At 41.8% G+C, this 18,070-nt stretch overlaps 2 protein-coding genes across 3 annotated transcripts in view; one reads left to right on the forward strand and one right to left on the reverse strand.

Moving 5' to 3' along the window:
* The window catches only part of VPS37B (VPS37B subunit of ESCRT-I), a 30,221-nt gene extending 15,018 nt beyond the window's left edge, over positions 1–15,203 (forward strand). Inside the window, exons 2-5 of one of the 2 annotated variants that reach the window (XR_014519434.1) lie at positions 4,936–5,107; positions 5,497–5,579; positions 8,075–12,033; positions 12,072–15,203. Coding sequence is in view for 1 of the 2 variants with exons in the window: in XM_083476504.1 (XP_083332630.1) it covers positions 4,936–5,107; positions 5,497–5,579; positions 8,075–8,569 (750 nt within the window). In the remaining variant the exon portion in view is untranslated. Of the gene's footprint in view, positions 1–4,935; positions 5,108–5,496; positions 5,580–8,074 lie in introns of both variants that reach the window. The other variant, XM_083476504.1, reaches the window with a different exon arrangement.
* Positions 15,204–15,397: 194 nt separating this feature from the next.
* HIP1R (huntingtin interacting protein 1 related) overlaps positions 15,398–18,070 on the reverse strand; it is a 64,599-nt gene continuing 61,926 nt past the window's right edge. Inside the window, exon 32 of the mRNA XM_083476567.1 lies at positions 15,398–17,633. Coding sequence (XP_083332693.1) covers positions 17,595–17,633 — 39 coding nt within the window. The 3' untranslated portion in view covers positions 15,398–17,594. The remainder of the gene's footprint in view (positions 17,634–18,070) is intronic.

An 18,070-nucleotide genomic window follows, 5' to 3' on the forward strand; every position in this document is an offset into this window, starting at 1 on the left:
ATGGACCACTTATAAACGCCATCTCCAACTCCTCCTACTTGGGAAGACAGGCAAACTAATATCAATGTACTGGAAGAAGCAAAGATCACTAGTGTCAAAGCAATGATTCTTCAACATCAACTTCGTTGGACTGGTCATGTTGTGCCGATGCCAGATGATCGTCTTCCAAAGAAACTATTCTATTCCGAACTTAAAAATGGAAAACGTAATTGTCATGGGCTCAGGAGCAGAGGCACAGGGGAGAGAGGAGACGGAGCTTACTGTCAGAGCTGCCCTAGGTCCCAGCTCACAAAGGACCAACGCCACTCCGTTGTTATATACAAAAGTCTTTATTGAAGTTCATTTTCGTTTTCACAGCCGCAGCGTGCAGTTCTACGTCTGAAACTCTAGACTCAGCAGTCTAGAGTTTCAGACGTAGAACTGCACGCTGCGGCTGTGAAAACAAAAATGAACTTCAATAAAGACTTTTGTATATAACAACGGAGTGGTGTTGGTCCTTTGTGAGCTGGGACCTAGGGCAGCCCTGACAGTAATGCTGGTGGTCAACAAAAGAGGTTTAAAGACTGTCTCAAGGCAAATCTAAAAAAATGTAGTATAAACACTGACAACTGGGAAACACTGGCCTGCAAGCACTCCAGTTGGAGAACAGCCTTTACCAAAGGTGTCATGGGCTTTGAAGACACTCGAACTCAGGACGCAAGGGAGAAACATGCTAAGAGGAAGGCACGCTTGGCAAATCCACACTGTGATCAACTCCCGGAAACCAATGTCCCCACTGGGGTTGTGTGGTTCCAGAATTGGCCTCCACAGTCACTTATGGACTCATTGTTAAAATTGTGCTTATGGAAGACAATCTTACTCGGCTACGAGTGATCGCCAAAGAGAAAGAAGAGTGACATTGAGGCCATGCCAAGACATCAGCTTTGAGAGAACTAACATAAGCATGTTAAAGCTAAAAAATCCAGTTTTAGTATGTCTAGATTTTCTGGATGTGTATAACTAAAAATAATAAAGTTTTGCTACTGGTATCCTCCAAAGGGATGTTCGGACGAAGATTGCCTTCTCTTGGCCGCAGAATTCCATGGTCATGGCATGGGTTTCTTGAGGATAACGCAACCTGAGATCATTCTTATGTATATTACTTAAAGTATATTTTACATCTTTTATAGCCAAGCTTGTCCTTGTTCACATGGTCAAGAGTTTCCCCAGACATTAAACTAGAATCATTCTGAGCAAGAGTAGGGTGCTTGCTAACACAATAATTTGTGGCTTAGAAGTTAGGTGCCATAACTGAATTCCCAAAGTATGTATGTGATGAAGATAGGAACAGAATTTGACAACTCCTCCTGTCCCAGTAATATATGGGCCAACATACAGTCTTGGGTTTTCCAGACCCTTAATGTGTGGTACAACTTAAGAGAAACACTTTGTACTTACAGGTTGTTTAAAATAAAATAAGACACAGGCATATTCTGCTAAAACTGGCTACTTGCTAGCTAGCTGCCTCCTAACATGGAGCTGAGGCACCATAAAATGGCAGGTAATCACATGAAGTTGTCTCATTAATCAGATTCATCACATAACTTACTTTGTGTCCTTAAGTTGTTAAGCTGAGCATTTTTTCCTGCAAGCAGCAGCTAGTGATGTTGACAGGAGCTGGAAACTGCATAAATATAATGAGATTGGGTGGGACATGCAGGGATTGGGGCTATAAATTGCTGGGTTGGAGAGGAACAGAGCCGGCATGGGCAGATCTGCTTTATTGCATCCCTGCTTTCCTTTTGACAGGCTGTTCCACCACACTGTGTCTGAACTTGTAGGACGTGCTTGAGGATACAAAAAGTCTTTAACTAGTATGAATTGTTTCCTCTGTTGTAGGTAGGAAAAGCTCATGAACTAAGCAACCCAACTGCTGTTTCATAATTGACTCTTATTTAGAATCTAGTAATAAAAAGGACAATTACATAATTCCCCTCTCCTTGCCTAACATCAGTCATTAGCTTGGTGGAGTTTATCGTAGTCATTCATGCATCACCTCTTTTATGGGAGTGTATTCCTTGCTCATCAGTTTGAGGTCCCATCTGCACCATACATTTAAAGCAATATTTCACCACTTTCAAACAGTCATGACATCCCTTAATGAATCCTGGGAACTGTAGTTTGTTAAGGGTGCTGAGAGTTGCTAGGAGACCCCTGTTCCCCCCACAATACTACAGTTTACCGAGTTCCCTGGAAAGAGGGATTGATTGCTAAACCACTCTGGGAACTAACTATGAGGGGAACAGAGAATCTCCTTGCAGGAAGCCATGAACTGCCCTGAGGGTGGTATATAAACCCAGTGCTTTTTTTCCCTTTAAAAATGTTTAGGGGTATTCTTATTTCGACTCAAGAAAATCACTATTTTATAGTTCAAATCGGAAGAAATAACTACAGTAAATGGACAAAAGTACAAAGATTCACAAAATGTTTAGGGGTCTGCATCCCCCTGTGTCCCCCCAGAAAAAAGCACTGTATAAATCTAATAAATAAAATAATAATAATAAATAAACAAAAGTAGTATATAGTACTACTTTAAACATCTAGTTCAGATGGGACCTTAATCCTAATTTCAAGTGTGACTGCCTCTCATGTGAGGCCCTCTGGTGTCCTTGATAATTTTTTTACTTTGGCTGTGTCCCACTGTTGGTGTATTTGATGGTGTATTTGACACTTAGTGCACAATCATTTTAAAATAATGATTTTATATTTAATTTAATCTAAAAAAATAATTTTGGGGAATGTAATGTTGCTTTTTAATGTCTTGGAAAGCATCTTTTCCCCTTCTTGATGTAACTGTGCTGGAGAAACCTAGTAATCTTTAGCTATTGCTCCCATGTGACAAGGAAGCCGCTGGCAGGAACACTCAGCTTTGTTAATTTATGGGGTGGAAAAGTAGTCCTATATTTGCTACATTTGCAAACCCATGTGTGCTACCAGTTGGGAGCACAGAGATATTTATTGCTTCTAACAGAAATATTTAAGGTGATAATGTTAAGTTATACACTGGCTTCTGAAAGCTAAATGTCCAGAGTCAGCAGACATTAGCTTGAGGTTTTTGCATAATGGAAAAGATTTAGTTGGGAGTGAGTGAGTTAGTGTGTATAATGTCCTCTAGATATAAAAATAGATGGGAGAGATAGCAGACAGATGAATTGGAAATAATTATTAAGAGCAAGTCACATAAGAAGACTTAGTGAAGGGAATCGTGCAGTGAGCCATGTGAGAATAAACAATTTATATAAAAAAGAAATCCACTCTCTAAATCATACACTTTCCGTTTTTTTCGTAGCTTAAGTAGATCCTAAACTTTGGGTTTAAGGAATGTTGGTGGACTAGGCATAATTAAACTTGGAATATCCCCCCAAAACCCCATTCAGGAGTGCCATCAGAAGAGTCTGGCTTGATGAGATCAATGGCCCACCTGACAAGCATCTGTTTCCCACAGTGGCCACATAGCTGCTGTCCAGTTCCCCATTCACCACCATGGGTCTTTCAGCAGCTATTAGCCCCTTTTCTCCAGGATGCCTCTTAACAGGGTGGGATTAGATGGGAGTTTGGTGTGATTCATTATGTGATTTAACATCTTGGATGGTGTTTCAGTTTGGTGGCATGATTCAGCAGAGCACTGAGTGTACGCACACCCCAGTCCTTTTCATGTCAGTGACACAGTTTTTAAACATGCATCATTTTGTGACACAGTAATTCCATTTTATTAGCAAACCAGAGGTTAAACTAACCCCTTTCCAGCGCAGGGAGGAGCGGGGGGAGCGAGACACACCTACACACTACGGCTGACACGCTAACATGTTGCGACACCGTTTGAAAAGATCTGAGGTAGATCACAAGGGCAAGAAAGTAAGATCTGTGTAACACTGGGTTGTATCCAGTGCTGGTGATTGGAATTGATGGATGTGACTAGCAGGCCCCATTAATTCCAGTGAGTTCACTATGGGTAAATTTAATTGGATACAGTCCATTTTGTGCAAGGCTTGGTGGTACCTGACTTACTTAATGTTCTCCTTCCTTTCCCATATTTGTGTTACCTATGAGATTGTAATACAGTTTTTAAAATTTTATGCTGCCTTGAATGACTGACAGAAATTGTGTGGGTGTGAGTGTACATTAAAATGTAGGAAGCATATATAGGCAACCAATGAAGATATCCAGTCTTTTTTGAGCGCAGCTTATGTGCATGCTAACTCCTGAATGCAATAAAGAGCTCTTTATCAGATTTGTATAGTCAAGGAAACAGGGCCTTGTCCTCCCTGTCCCATTAGAGGAAACAGTATCCTGCTGTTCACTTCTGCTGAATGACTGAGTTCAGATCTTACAATTTCCCCTTTGATCTACAAATCTTATTAGAGATCTCGTGCGAGATTCTGCCAAGCCAACTTTCCATGTAGTGTTTGGTTTTTCAAGCCCCTCTCTTGTAAACCTATCTTCTCTCTCTGCCCTCCCTCGGCCACTAGATTAAAATGGCAGGTTTATTTTTAGAGAGTTAACATTTCTGGCTAGTCTGATATGAGGCTGCACATACAGGCTTTTTCATGTGAGGCAGAAAATCCAATAGCAACACATCCTTTCCTCCTGCTAATTACCACCAGTTCTGTGTGCTTGCACTGGGGCCCCACATTTTAATACCTAATGCTGCCTCTAGGTCACAACTGTCTGTGTTGTTCTGCAGTCTTTTGTCGCATCCAAACCCTGCCATCCCGTCTCCCTCCTTCCCTCACCGGAAGGGGAGGAGCCAATGTTAGCTGGTCCCATATTTTCCTTTGCTGCAACTAGGTAGTGTACCTGCTAGTAGACAACTAGCATGTGGTGTTGACTACTATGTTTAGTCAGTAATAGAATCCTTAGAAATGTTGCCCATTTAACACTTTCTCTCTTTTGCAGGCTCAAAACGTTCAGCTTAGCAAGGACATGACTCTTGCCAGCAACCGCAGCCTGGCAGAAGGCAATCTCTTATATCAGCCAAAGCTGGATGCCCTGAAGGCTGCATTGACGCAAAAATATCAAGAACTGCAGGTTATCTTCGAAGCATATCAAATAAAGAAAACGAAGTTAGGTAATGAACCCTTCTTTCTGCATCTTCCTGTTTGAAGTGTCTGGCAGAATGGGCATGCAGTAGAACTCTGTGGCAAACCATACTTATCATTCCTAAGTTGGTTGGGTCAGTAGAAATGTAAGTAGCTAAGGCTGCCACATGTATTCAGTTAGATCAGGGATGGCTGACTGGTGACTTCCCAGGTGTTTTTGAACTGCAACTCCCATTAGACTCAGCCAGCATGGCCAACATCTGGAGAACCGCAGGTTAGCCACCCATGAGTTAGATCAACCATTATTGGGGATATTTTTTTATTTTTAGAATTATTTTCCTAAAATGTCTGGAGTTTAATATTTCATTTAGCAATTTTGCTTTGATTAATATCTCTTACTGATTTTTGTTCCATTTAGACCGACAATCCAGCAATGCTTCCTTGGAGACCCTTCTAGCACTGCTTCAAACAGAAGGGGCTAAAATTGAGGAAGACACTGAGGTCAGTGAAAAGAGCCTAGGAGATCAAGTTGCCAACATGCCTCTGGCATTGGAAGACCTCTTTCCCCTCTGGGTTCTCAATGCAATCTTGCAAGCTTATCACTTCACCTAAAAGAGCTTGCAGAAAAATACAGATTACTTTAACAGCCCACCGACTAAAATATTTCCCTGAGTATGACTGTTTTCACAGGACTGCTTGAGCAGTGGCTCAACTGGGAAGTAGGGAAGGGTGTCTCACGATAAGGAGTTTTGCTGGAGCCCTTCTGAACCCAGGATTCAGTGCTGCAGCTTGACCTTCTAGAAGTGGGCATGTGGCATTATTCCTCCTCAGATTTAGCCAGGAAATGGGCATGAAAATCTAGCTGGGAGGACAGAGCAGCTTGTTGGAGCACTTACAGAAATTGTGCTCCTGTTGGTGAGTTGAATTTTGGGCACTGCTGGACAGTTCCTTCCACCTTGCTTGGTCCACCACCAGCCTGTGATCTTAATGTAGTTCAGGAGGCCACAAGCACTGCAGATCAGTGGTGTGGGGCACAACATTTCCCCCAAAAAAATTTCACAAAAGATTTTCTGTTCCATAAATTCATTACTATGAGTGGGTACTAATTGAAAATCCTATATTAAGTGAGCTTGGTAGTTTCAAAGTTTTGTTTTATTAAATGATAGTTAAATCATTCTGTAGGGTAGCAAATTTTTACTGGAAAAAAATGAATTGGAAAAATTGTCCAGAGCCTACATAACTGCCACAGATGGCAGCCTCCTTGCTTTAAACTCTATCCTTGCTTTAAGCTGCTTAGGGTTGAAAACAAGCAAATTCCTTGGTCACTGCACTACAGAGTTAGTGCAGAGAGCCTGGCTGTATCAGTCACATTGTGCAAAGAAATAGCTGCATGTTTTCAAGGCTCTGTGTGTGGTGCATGTAACACAATTATGTAAGTTGGCTTAAATGCCAGGTTCTTGGCAGAAAAACAGTGCGAAATTTCTTAAGCAAATCGTCTTGAGAATCTTATATTAAAAACAAAAAAATACTCTGGTAGTCATGGTTGCAAACATATGGACAGTGTCTAGAGGTTCAGATCAGAGAGGGAAGGGAGGAGGTGAGGGGCAGAAGTTAATTTCCTTGTTCTCTTTGACCCCAGGCTGTTTCCAGTGCCTCCAAGTGCGTCAGAAGCCTTAAGAAAAGCTAGTAGTAACTTCTGCAGGAAAGAAAATCCCCTGGAGATGAAAGAGGAGTGGGAGGAAAATAGTCAGCTTCAGACTGATAGTCCACTGTCCCTCATGGCTGTTCTTCTAGCTCTTTGCTGGGAAAAACATTCTCCTTTATTACTTTTATCATTATTTATTAAATTTATGTAATAAATTTCGAGGGAGATTTGCAGTATATACAGTAAGCATATACTCTCACAATATTCATGCCATCTATGTAACTTGTTTCATGTGTCCAGTTTGAAGTAGGGAAGAGTATACTCTGGCATGGTTCAGTGGGAGAGCCCCTGCCTTTCATGAAGAAGGTCCTAGGTTTAATCTCCCTGGTATCTCCAGGCGAGGCTGGGAGTCAATGTCGGCAGTATTGAGCTAGGTGGACTATTTGGCCTGGCTCTGTATAAAGCAGCTTCATATGTGCCTGTATACTTAAAATATCCATATTCCTATTAATATGTTCCCAGTTAGCATACCCCGTGGCCTTTGCACAACTTGGCTGGCCATTTGGAAAATTATGTCACGGTACATTCCTGTCTCTAACAGACAGGGAAACACCAACTTAACCCTCCTAGCAAAAGCCACAGGGAGGTGATTATTGCTTTTATAATGCTGCTTGGATGCAGATCTGTACTTGAAAAGAGCTGATGACACGCTGCCTCTTAGCCTAACCTACCTCGCAGGGTTGTTGTGGAGATTAAATGAGGAAGAGGAGAACCATCTACACCTTGGAGAAAAAATGCTGGGATATAAGTGCAGAAAATGTTTTAAAAAGAGCTGCTCAGTGTTTCAGAGGCCTTACTGATCTGTGGCAGAGCATCATGTTTTGCATGTAATTGGTAGCAGGTTCAGTCCTGGTATCTGCAGTTAAGAATCTTGTATAGTGGGGCTGAGAGCAATTTCTGTCTTGAGACCTCGGGAAGTTCCTGCCAGTTACAATAGGCCCTACTGAGCCACTGTCTGGCTTCCCAGGTAAAGGATCGAGCCTTGGCAGCACAGCTCATTGGTTGTGCTGCTGCAAGCTGAGACAGTTATATTCTTTCATTTTGCATAGGGATGGGTCACCTGTGGACCTCCAGGTGACTATGGACTACAATTTCCATCATCCTTGACATTGGCCATACTAGCTGCAGCTGATAGGAGCTGGAGTCCAACCACATCTGGAGGCCCACAGGTTCTCCTTCCCTCTTTAGCAGAAAGAAATGCAGTGATGGATGGAGCCTGATGTTTTTTGATTAGGCAATGTATTTCTGCAGTGTGTCCCTCCCCTAATGGTTTGTTTGTTGTTTGCAACAGAACATGGCTGAGAAATTTCTGGATGGTGAAGTTCCATTGGACACCTTCATTGATGAATATCAGAGCCAAAGGAAACTGGCTCATTTGCGACGCGTAAAGATAGAAAAACTCCAGGAGATGGTGCTGAAGGGACCAAGACTTCCCCTGGTGCCACCTCAGCCGAGAGCCACTGAGACACCACCAGCAATTCAGACTTCAGAGGCAAATGCTGCTCCGTCTGTTCTGCCTCGCCGCAATCCTCCACCGCCACCCCTGGCGCCAGGAGTCCCGGCAGGACGCTTCCCGACTCCCTTTACAGCAGCAATGAATGCAGGACCAGCCCTCCCCTATTCAGGTGTTCCATACCCTCCGCTCCCCCCTCGAACAGGAATTCCATCTTCTACTCAAATGCTCCCTCCAGGATATTCAGCTCCATTTACCCCACAGTACCCACCAGCATTGCCCCAAAGACCACCGCCTCGCCTCCCACCAAACCCTGGCTTTATCCTACAGTGAAGATGCCATCATGCCCTGACTCTTGTGTTTTGGTGCTGAACTTTTTACTCTTTATCTCCCACAAACTAAACCTAAGTAGTGGCAAATCTCCAGACTTTGCACACAAGAAATCATAGCTGACAACTTGTGCATCAGTGCATCCTGCAAAACATTGCCATGTTTTGTTTTGTTTTAAATCAACAACTGCATAAAACACTTGCTTAGAAGGGTGGTGGGGCAGCCGAACTGTAAATTTGATTGTTTCCATATTAAGTGGGAACTTGCATAGCTCTTAAGAGATTTCAAGTCAGTGTGGAATGACTGTGACTTCCCAAGGGATCGTGTCTCTTTCTCTACTTGATTTGCGCATGAAGAACTTCAATCTATTTCTGAAAAAAAAAATCTCTGTTCTGATCTTTTAAATGGTAGCTGTTGCATATACATTCTGACTATGAAAACACAGTAAAATGGACCAGCCAGCAACCCTGGTGACTCTGTGTTGTGCTCGGTGTTTGTTAACTGAGGTTTTAGCACCTAATGCGGGACAAGGTGCTTCCCATGCTGAAGTAATCCCATTCATTTCAGTGAGATGATGCCAGTGTAAGTAGGTCCCTAAATTGCCTTTTTTAAATGTGTGGTAGGGATCGATCAACTTTTTTTAAATGTGATGACCTCCAGAAAGTCTCAGGATTTAAAAAAATAAGTAGTGAATGGACACCCGTTTTTCCTCCTCTTGTTGGATCTTTGGACCAGATCCAAAATTTTGTATTTTGTTCCATTGGATACCTTCTGCAACCTCCCCATTCTGCTTGCTGTCACCCTTCTCTCCTCATCAGTCTGTCTCCCAAATTCCTTCATTGTGGCATGTAGGGTAGAGGGTCGTCTTAAAAAGGCTTTCGACCTGTATTGTCTTCTTGCATTGTGGAGAGCAAATTCTGTCAAACACACTTTTGTGTGCCATGACTTCTAACTAATCTGATGGGCAATTAGTTCTATCAGTTTATATTTTCATCACATCTTGGTCTTAAGCTAAAACTCCCACCCAGTGAACCTAGAATCTGTTTCATATTGAGCCGGGAGAGAGCTTTCTCTTCCCTCCATGCCCCTCTAGTCTTCCAAACCTTTTGTTTCTTAAAATTGAAGACCTGCTTCCATTTACAAACTTTTCTAGACTGACTGCTCTTGAATGAATCTTGGCTGTTAGTTTTTTGTATTTAATTAACTTTTGCAGTCATGTGACAGCTTCAGAGTCTTGAAATTTCATTGTTGCTTTAGTCCTTCTGGGGGCTCACTCTTGCTATCAGATGGGTCTGTGACAGAGCCCTGAATAACAGCTAAATATGCTAAATGCAATTTTTCATTGCATTGGAGTTTCTTCCAAGAGTCTAGCAGGGGGTAAAAGATTGTAGAGGGATTATCACACCAATTTCACATCATTGCTCATTGGTGTGTTTGATTGATCTCTCATTTTAATAAGCGTGGATAGCTGTAAAATGAATAATGTTTCAAGAGTGTTTGGAGAGGGACAGTTGTTGCTGAATTCAGTAGGAAATGGTTCTGAGCCTTAAATTTTGCAGGGGAATCATCCACATTCCAGGTCAAGATAACCTTGCTGATTACTGTCTTTGTATGCTCTTGCATTCTTCAGCATAAAACTAGCAGAAGCTTAGTAAGAAGCCGAGGGAGAGAAAAAAGAAAAATCTTTAGAGGTATGATAGAGGTATAGGGTTGAATACAGAGACAGTAGTACTTAACACACAATGTAGTTAGAGCAGACTAGCTACTTCCGCTCTCAAATGCTTCTGTTACCAGTTTTCCCATAAGCCTTTCAGCGCAGCATTTTGCAGGAGTAGTTTGTTCTATATGGGGCTATGAAATTAGTTGAAGCGAAATGCAGATTAAATTGCTGCTGCTCTTTCTTTGTAGTCAGCAGGATTGCCTTGTATGCTATTGAAGGGTGTATCTCAAGGTAGCTGGAATGAGTGTGATTTTCAAACTGGCCATCATAAAGGAAGCGCCTCCTCTAGTCTTGCTGCTGGTGTCCTGCCATAAGCTTGAGCCATGGTTGAGTTTGGGTTGCATTCAGACTTGGGCTTATGGCTTGCCAGGAACAAGATTTGTTCTCTTGTTTGCTGCTTGTGGTTTGTCTGGGGAAAATAAACCATGGGCCCAGATTCAGATGCAGTGCAAAGTCATGGGTTAGTTCATAGCATTATACCATCTTCCTCAATTTCCTCCCTCTTAACCGAGCTAGGAAAATAGACCGTGGGAATTCTAGCTATGAACGCTGTTGAAGTGGATGAGCAAGACCCCCAAACTTGTGTCTATGCACTAAATAAATTACATAGGCTGTAGAAGTAAGAAGAAACTGATGTTAACAGCTACAGCAATTCCAAATTAAGTAAAGTACGTGTGTGTGTGTGAGAGAGAGAGAGAGAGAGAATCTGCATAGGACTTCAATAATTTGTGGCAGGAAAACATGCTTCAAACTAATTTGCGGCTTTGTGCATCTTGACTGTGAAGAATATGGGAGTAGCGACACTCTTCATTTCTATCAGCTTTTCACAAAGCGTGCATTTCTCACAGCTCAAGAGTGCAAGGAGGAAAGTGTGAAGCTGTTGCAGCAGCACATCCATTAGCAACCTGCCTTAACTGTTTTACAGTGGAAGTCTCAAGAAGGCCTGCTGTTAATGCATAATGCCCTTCAACACTTACTTAAAAACGAACCAACCAAGCAGCAGTTGCCAATCTAGACCTCCTTATGCACCCTCCAGTTTTCTTTCTGCCACTTCCCCCCCCCCACGCCATCCTAGTCTGTAACTGGTGCCCTTTTTGTTACGACTGGAGCTAATTTTTTGTCAGCCTTGCAAAACAAAATGGCCATAAGAAACTTTATATTGTATCATATTTACACTCTTCTGATCACTTCCCCTTTTGGGTAAGCTGGCTAAAAGAGCAAAATGCAAAAACCTTTCAGCCTGGAAGCCTCTTTCTTCAAGCCATAATCTTCTGTTGGAAGATAAAAGATGAAACATGGGAAATCCGTGTGCATCTGTGCCCGTCCTTGAACTGCCATTTTTCTGTTAGAGGCCATTCACACTTGCCTTGGAACAGGATATCCTCTTCCCATCTGGCTGTGGGACTCTGAGGCTAATTCTGCCAGGACCAAGATTTTGATCTTGGTGTATGACTAAGTCCTACTGTGTAAATCTTGGGGAATTGTGAAATTCTAGCTTGATGTAGGAAAAATGGTTTCTAAGGTCTAATCAGGTATGAGCTTTTAGTATTCCATGGATGACACAAGATCTCTTTTTTTAAAAAAAAAATGGTGACAAAAGTATACCTGTATTTGCTGAATTCTGTATCTATTATCATCTTATTTGGGCATGGTAACTTGTGTTTTGCCCTTTTTTCATTTTCATTTTCTGTGCTGCTTATTGTGTGTGGAATGTGAACCTTTGGGGGTTGGTGAATTTGAAAAGTTGGTTCCTTTAATCATCTGTTCATAATTTTTCTTGTAAAGGATGCTTCTTGTGTACTCGGAGGCGCATGGAGGACTCCTCTGAGTCACTTCTGTGTTCTAAAAGATTAAGGGGGCTGAATGAGTAAGACGCCTGACTTAATCCTAGACAGAGCCATAAACTGGAGCTTCTGAAAGAGCCTTTGAATAATTGGTTTGTGTTTCAAATAAGTTGTCTGTAACCTGTTCAGATGAGTCATTTGAATGCATTTTGGGGTGCCAGAGTGGCTTGTGAAGGCCATTCTGTGGTTGTAACACTACTTCATTTTGAAGATCTGATTCTCCCAGAAGTTCAGTCTTGGGTGAGTCTTTCAGCCAGTCGTGTTACTCATTCAGCATGATGATAAGTCATCCTTTTTCTAGCAACCAGAATACAAACACTGGAGCTAATGTAGCCATCTTTTTCCTGCTGCTTCAGAGCTCACACTTGAGTGCCTAAGTGAAAGGCAGACCTCTGTTTGGTGCTATAACTCTTGTCAGTTGCCCCTCAAATTAGACACAATGTAGGTACCAATTATGTCTGCCCACCCCTTCAAAAACAGGTTTTGTTTAACAATAGAAATTGGTTGTTCGTATACTGTTGGCTATCTTTATTCCAAAACCACCCTCAGCATTACACACTCAAAAGAAAAAACTTGAGGCAAATGTCTAAATTGAGGTAGACCAATTGAGGCAGAGGCATCTTAAGTTTAGATAGCATGTGCTGGGCTGGTGGTAGAATTACTGGCATTCTCACAGATTCTCCAGGGCTAAATGGGTTAAATATTTCTCTAGTTTGTAATGGTGGTGTAACCTTAGTTGATAGCTTCTCATGTGAGCATCCTTTGTGCGCAACAGAGGAGGCCAGAAGCCCACTTACAAATTTCAAAAAACATATTTATATACTTTCTAAAGTGTTTTTAGACAGTGATTGTCCCTATCAAGGAAGAACCCCAAAGCCCGTTACTAGTTTTTAAAGAATTTTTGCCTTTTAAAGCAGCAACAATGTATTTTGCAATTGCTGAACTGTTCAGGGTTTCCTCATGGAGAAGACAACCACACTACCAGCAACAAAAGTGGACTCTCTTTGTATCCAGCAGCAGTGCATCATGGCTGATGTGTGCCTTAGGATCACTGTTTGTGACTTGCTGATAAAAGATACCTGCATATCTTTCAATTCAGTGGCCATTCAATTGTCTTTTTCTAAGGGCTCCTTTCTGAGGGTTTATTTTGCAGGATTTTGAAAGTAAACACAAGGCAGTATCTGCAATTTGCTTGTGGTGAGAAGTGTAAATATGTGGTTGGTAGCCATTGTTACTAAACTGCTGTAATCAAGGAAAAGGTGGGGAGGGCTGATCCAGAAAGCCTTCCAGTGAGCAGGCTGGTAAATCAAGCCTGCCAGAAGAACTTCTGTTCGTCCCAGATGTGGCAGTTAAAGGAGGATGAAGGCAACAGCCACCTGGGCCTCTGCAGGGGGAGGAAGGTGTTGCAGTTGTGGCTTAGGGGTTATCAGTTGGCTGGTGCTACAGTGGAACACTTGTTAGATGTCATTGTGTTCAAAATAGTAGTAGCAGGAAATGCAGTTGTTAATTGTGCAAGACATACTTTCAAATGTTTGTAACTGCATGAAGGAGGGCAAGATCTTTTGTTCCCTCTTGCATGGTGGAAGTCCAAATATTCAGCAAAATGTTGGGGGATGAGCACAGAAAGCAAGCTGTCCTGTGAGGTCCTATGAATGCAACGCTTCTTACGAGAGAACACTGTTGGACATTTCTTCTGATTAAGTGGGACCTGGGTGGAGATGAAACCAAAGGAGTCAGATGCAAATGGATGAATGATTTCTTCCCCACCAATACCTGCTGCTTGCACCCTGATCCTGCACCCCACTTCCTTCTATTCTGCATTCATACAGAAGGAAGTATTACATGTGGGGCTTGGCAACCAGTTGTGGGGTAACAGAGGTGAGAATGGCATTTGAATGGGAGGCACTCCACCGTGGGTGGGGCTTCTTGATCTACAGATCACCTTGTGAGCAAGTGTTGAGCAAGCATTCCCCCTTTATGGAGTAGACTTGATTCCAGTAGTGGCAAAAGATTAAGGAGCCGCCTGGTCATAACCTTCTTCAAAACACTTCAACATATGACTTCAGATGCCTGCAAGGGGCAAATGTTACCTGAAAACTTTACAAGTTTTTTTTATAAACAAAAGCAGTTGAAGCTCAGAAGTTTAAATAGCGTTAGAATATAAACTGTTTTAGTGTTCCATTTCAGATATTACTCTTTTGCTGACCTTTATATAAAAAATTGCAAATGTGTTTTTGTTCATTATACCTGTATTGTGCAGCTAGTGATGTTTTTTTTTTTTAAAAAAACACCCATTGAACATACACTATTGTGAGGTGAAGAAAGCCATACTCCCTTGGCAGGGTTGTGTGTGTGTGTTTTGGAGAGGGGAGAGCCACTTTTTTTATACACAACTGTCTTAATTGCCCTTTCTATAAGAGTATACACATGGAGGAATGTCTGCTGTGAAAGGGAATTTCACGGTGTACTTGCTTGACATTAGACCATGCCTATTTCGTAATTGTATATATTGTGGGGAAAGTATAAGTGGATTTTGCTGGATTAGCTTCATACATCCAGTGGTAGCAGCAGAATGCAGAAGGGGTGGGGTGGGGTTAGTACGTAAGAAGAGTCAAACTTAGGATAGGTAACTAGTTTTACTAAGGGAGACTGGCAGTGTATTTAAGTCCAATAAAGAAGCAGGTGTGTCAGATGCTGGCAATTTGGTAATCCTCTGTGGTAGGCTGCATTCTGAGGCATCATCCTGTCGCTTGTGCCTCAGGGGCAGGCTGCTTGACACTTCATCCCAGGGTAAACTAGTCTTAGGAAGACATGCAGCGTGCTGCCTCTAACCCCCAGAGAAGCTACTGGATACTTCTAACTAAGCCTCTAGCAGAATCTCACTTCTGGAAGTAGGACTGTTCCTAATGTAACAAGTCTGTAAAAGTTTCCTTTGCGCTATACAACTGATGAGGATGTGGTTTCAAAACGAGCTTCAGCGTTGAAAGCCGTTTGTTTTTCTTGTAGAATTGGCTGTTAACAATTTCAAGATTGCAGTGATTACCGAATAAAAAAATGCTAGATTTTGTACAAATGTGCGTCACTGGCTTATTATGGGTGTGTGTCTTCTCAAAATTACCTTTTTCAACTCTTACAGTTGTGGGGGGGGGGAGTACACCCTTTTTGAATTCTGTGGGTTTATATATGAGGACATAATGATAATTTGTTCCTTAGCAGGTTTTAAGATTAAGTAAATACAATCTCAGATGAACAACAACACATGACACATTACACTGTTCCATGATTTATTTAACAGAAATAAAGCCAAAATGGAGAAGCCATGTATGAAAAACTGAGTACACCTTAGGATTCAGTAGCTTGTAGAACCACCTTTAGCATCAATAACTTGAACTAATCTTTTTCTGTATGACTTATCAATCTCCCACATCATTGTGGAGTAATTTTGGTCCACTCTTCTTTACAATGTTGGCATTTGTTTATGCACAGTTCTCTTAAGGTCCTGCCACAGCATTTCATTTGAGTTGAGGTCTGGACTTCAACTGGGCCAATGCAACACCTTGATATGTAAAACCAGAGAATTCAAAGAGGGTGTACTTTCTTTTCCCCATGAGTGTACATTGTGCGATTGCTGCTCAGTAAAGTACCACTTTGCCGCTTTGCTTTCCTCTCCCATTGACAAAGATGGAAAAAAGTGACTGAGCCACCTAGTTAACCGTCAAAAGGGAAATATGTTACCTTGAAATATGTTAACTATGCAGATAACTGCTTCTGCGCTGAGGCTGGTTTGACTTTGTAAAAGAATACTGCACCATTTAATTTTGACAGCTACCACTGTTGGAATGTCAAGGCAAGAAATAACCCATTTGTTTTCTCAAGACATTCACACAGCAATTTCAGTATCCTAACACACCACTTGTCTTGTTTTATTGCTTATGTACAAGAATACCACAAAGTGTAAACAAATCAAGGCAGACTTCCAGCTATTTGCTTAAAATGTCATTGTTTTTGCTAGTAGAAACACTCCAAAGGAGAGGATAATTATTTTGTGGTACTAAACTCCTTTGCAATTTGCAGGTACAACGAGCACCAAAAATAATGGCCATGGTTCAGTTCCAATAGCAGAAATCTTGCTCTGGCTACAATTCTACTAGATACACTTGGCAAGAACAATGTCCCAGTGAAGGTACCTTTATATAGCGTCGGCCTGAAGGACTGAACTTGGCAGTTGTAATGTACCTGCTCAGCAATATCATTAATGGCTTAAATGGAGAAGCCAAGCTGGACAACTTGGTAGAGAAGAGGCCCATATGTTGAAGCCAGCCAGCTTCAAGGAGGTGGTACTAAGTAATAGTTGTAAATATATGATCTAGAAAAATATCAGGAAAACAGAACACTGAACAAGGTTTCAGGTAATTAATCCATTTTAATAAGCTAAATAGTCCTATTAAAATTTAGCATTTGGTTCATTTCCCACCCCCTTAGCTTTCCTATGTTGCAAATCCTCCTGCTCCCCACCACCACCCCTATTAAATGTCAAACTCTACAACTGTTTCCATCAATAATTGTGATAGGAGTTGGGTGGTTGTCGTTTTTTACATTTTATTCCTAAATTGGAATTTTATAACCTTAAACCAGTGTAGACTTTTTCTCTGCTTGCAGTGCTTCTAGAAGTTGTCAAACCTTTCTGTACAGTAAATAAATCCTATTCCTTTTTAATACGTATACAAAAACTGACAGTCTAAAAAGATTGTTATCCTTTTCAGAGTTTTCATCCTGGGGGAAACATTTTTCAGCCTGTAGCATAAACACTACAAATAAATCCAAACAGCCTACTTAAAAAGGGGAGGGGGGAATCACATTTCTTTAAAAAGGCTCCTGTAGTACAGTGATAGGTACACCAACGTTTACTCGAAACAGCACAAGATTCCTATTGCTTATAAATAACTGATATCCACAAAGTAAACTTTCTCCCCTCACCCTCCCCTTTCTTCCCAATTAGGATCTGTGTTCCACATAGGTAACAGGCAGCCTACTGTTGCTTTAAGAAAGCAGTCGTTCTAATACTACAGATCAGGTCAAGCTATACAATTCAAAGGTACCTTTGCTTCTTTCTTGGTCAAGGAAGTAAGTTTTCAGTGTAAAGGCAATGCCAGACACAAGGCAACTGAGGATTTATCCAATCTGTATCTGTTTAAAACACAGACATTTTTAAATGTTGGAATGTCTATAGTTCAGGGCCTTCCAGAGCAGCCCCCTCTCTGTGGAAAGGCAAACAGTCTTTGAGTCTTCCGCCCAGAAATCTGTTGCTTGGAACCTGCAGGAAAACAGCAGGCAAGGCACAGTGCCTGGACCCCTCCGGGCAGCAGGAAGAAGAATCAAGCTGGCTAGAAGCTGAATCCCACATGCCCTTTGCTCCTGCTGCTGTTCTCTTCCTTTCCAGGTTGAGTCGTTTGCCATTTACACCTTAGAAGTTGACAACATGTGCCTGGAACACGCCATCCTCCTGGACCAGGTACAGAAAATGATAAGATATGGATGGTTACTACCCAACTAAAAGAAATTTTAATGCAATGAGATTTAATCAATCTATTTGTGGCAACTGTTTTAAGACACACACTGTTTTTGGATGATGCATGTCAGTTCTATGTGCTTGAGACTAGAGGGGATGCTTTTAAGGCAAAATCTTGTGTCCAATCAAGTTAGGGATGTATCAGTTAGTTAATGGAAAACAGTTGTTGCCAGCCCTCCAACGATCCAAAGGGCAGGAGTGATAGGGGCTGGAAAGGGTGTCCTGTAGCCTGGATGGTGTACTATAAATGAAAACGAAGAAGCTCCCTCTAGCTTGTGACCCTTTCAGTAAGAGTAGCCCAGAGGATTATTCCCAAAGTCCAGCATCTTGCATCTTCCACCCCAGGAGGTTCACAGCCTTCTGATGTTTCT

This window comes from Podarcis liolepis, assembly GCF_965112155.1.
Source record: "Podarcis liolepis genome assembly, chromosome: 15".
Lineage (NCBI taxonomy): Eukaryota > Metazoa > Chordata > Lepidosauria > Squamata > Lacertidae > Podarcis > Podarcis liolepis.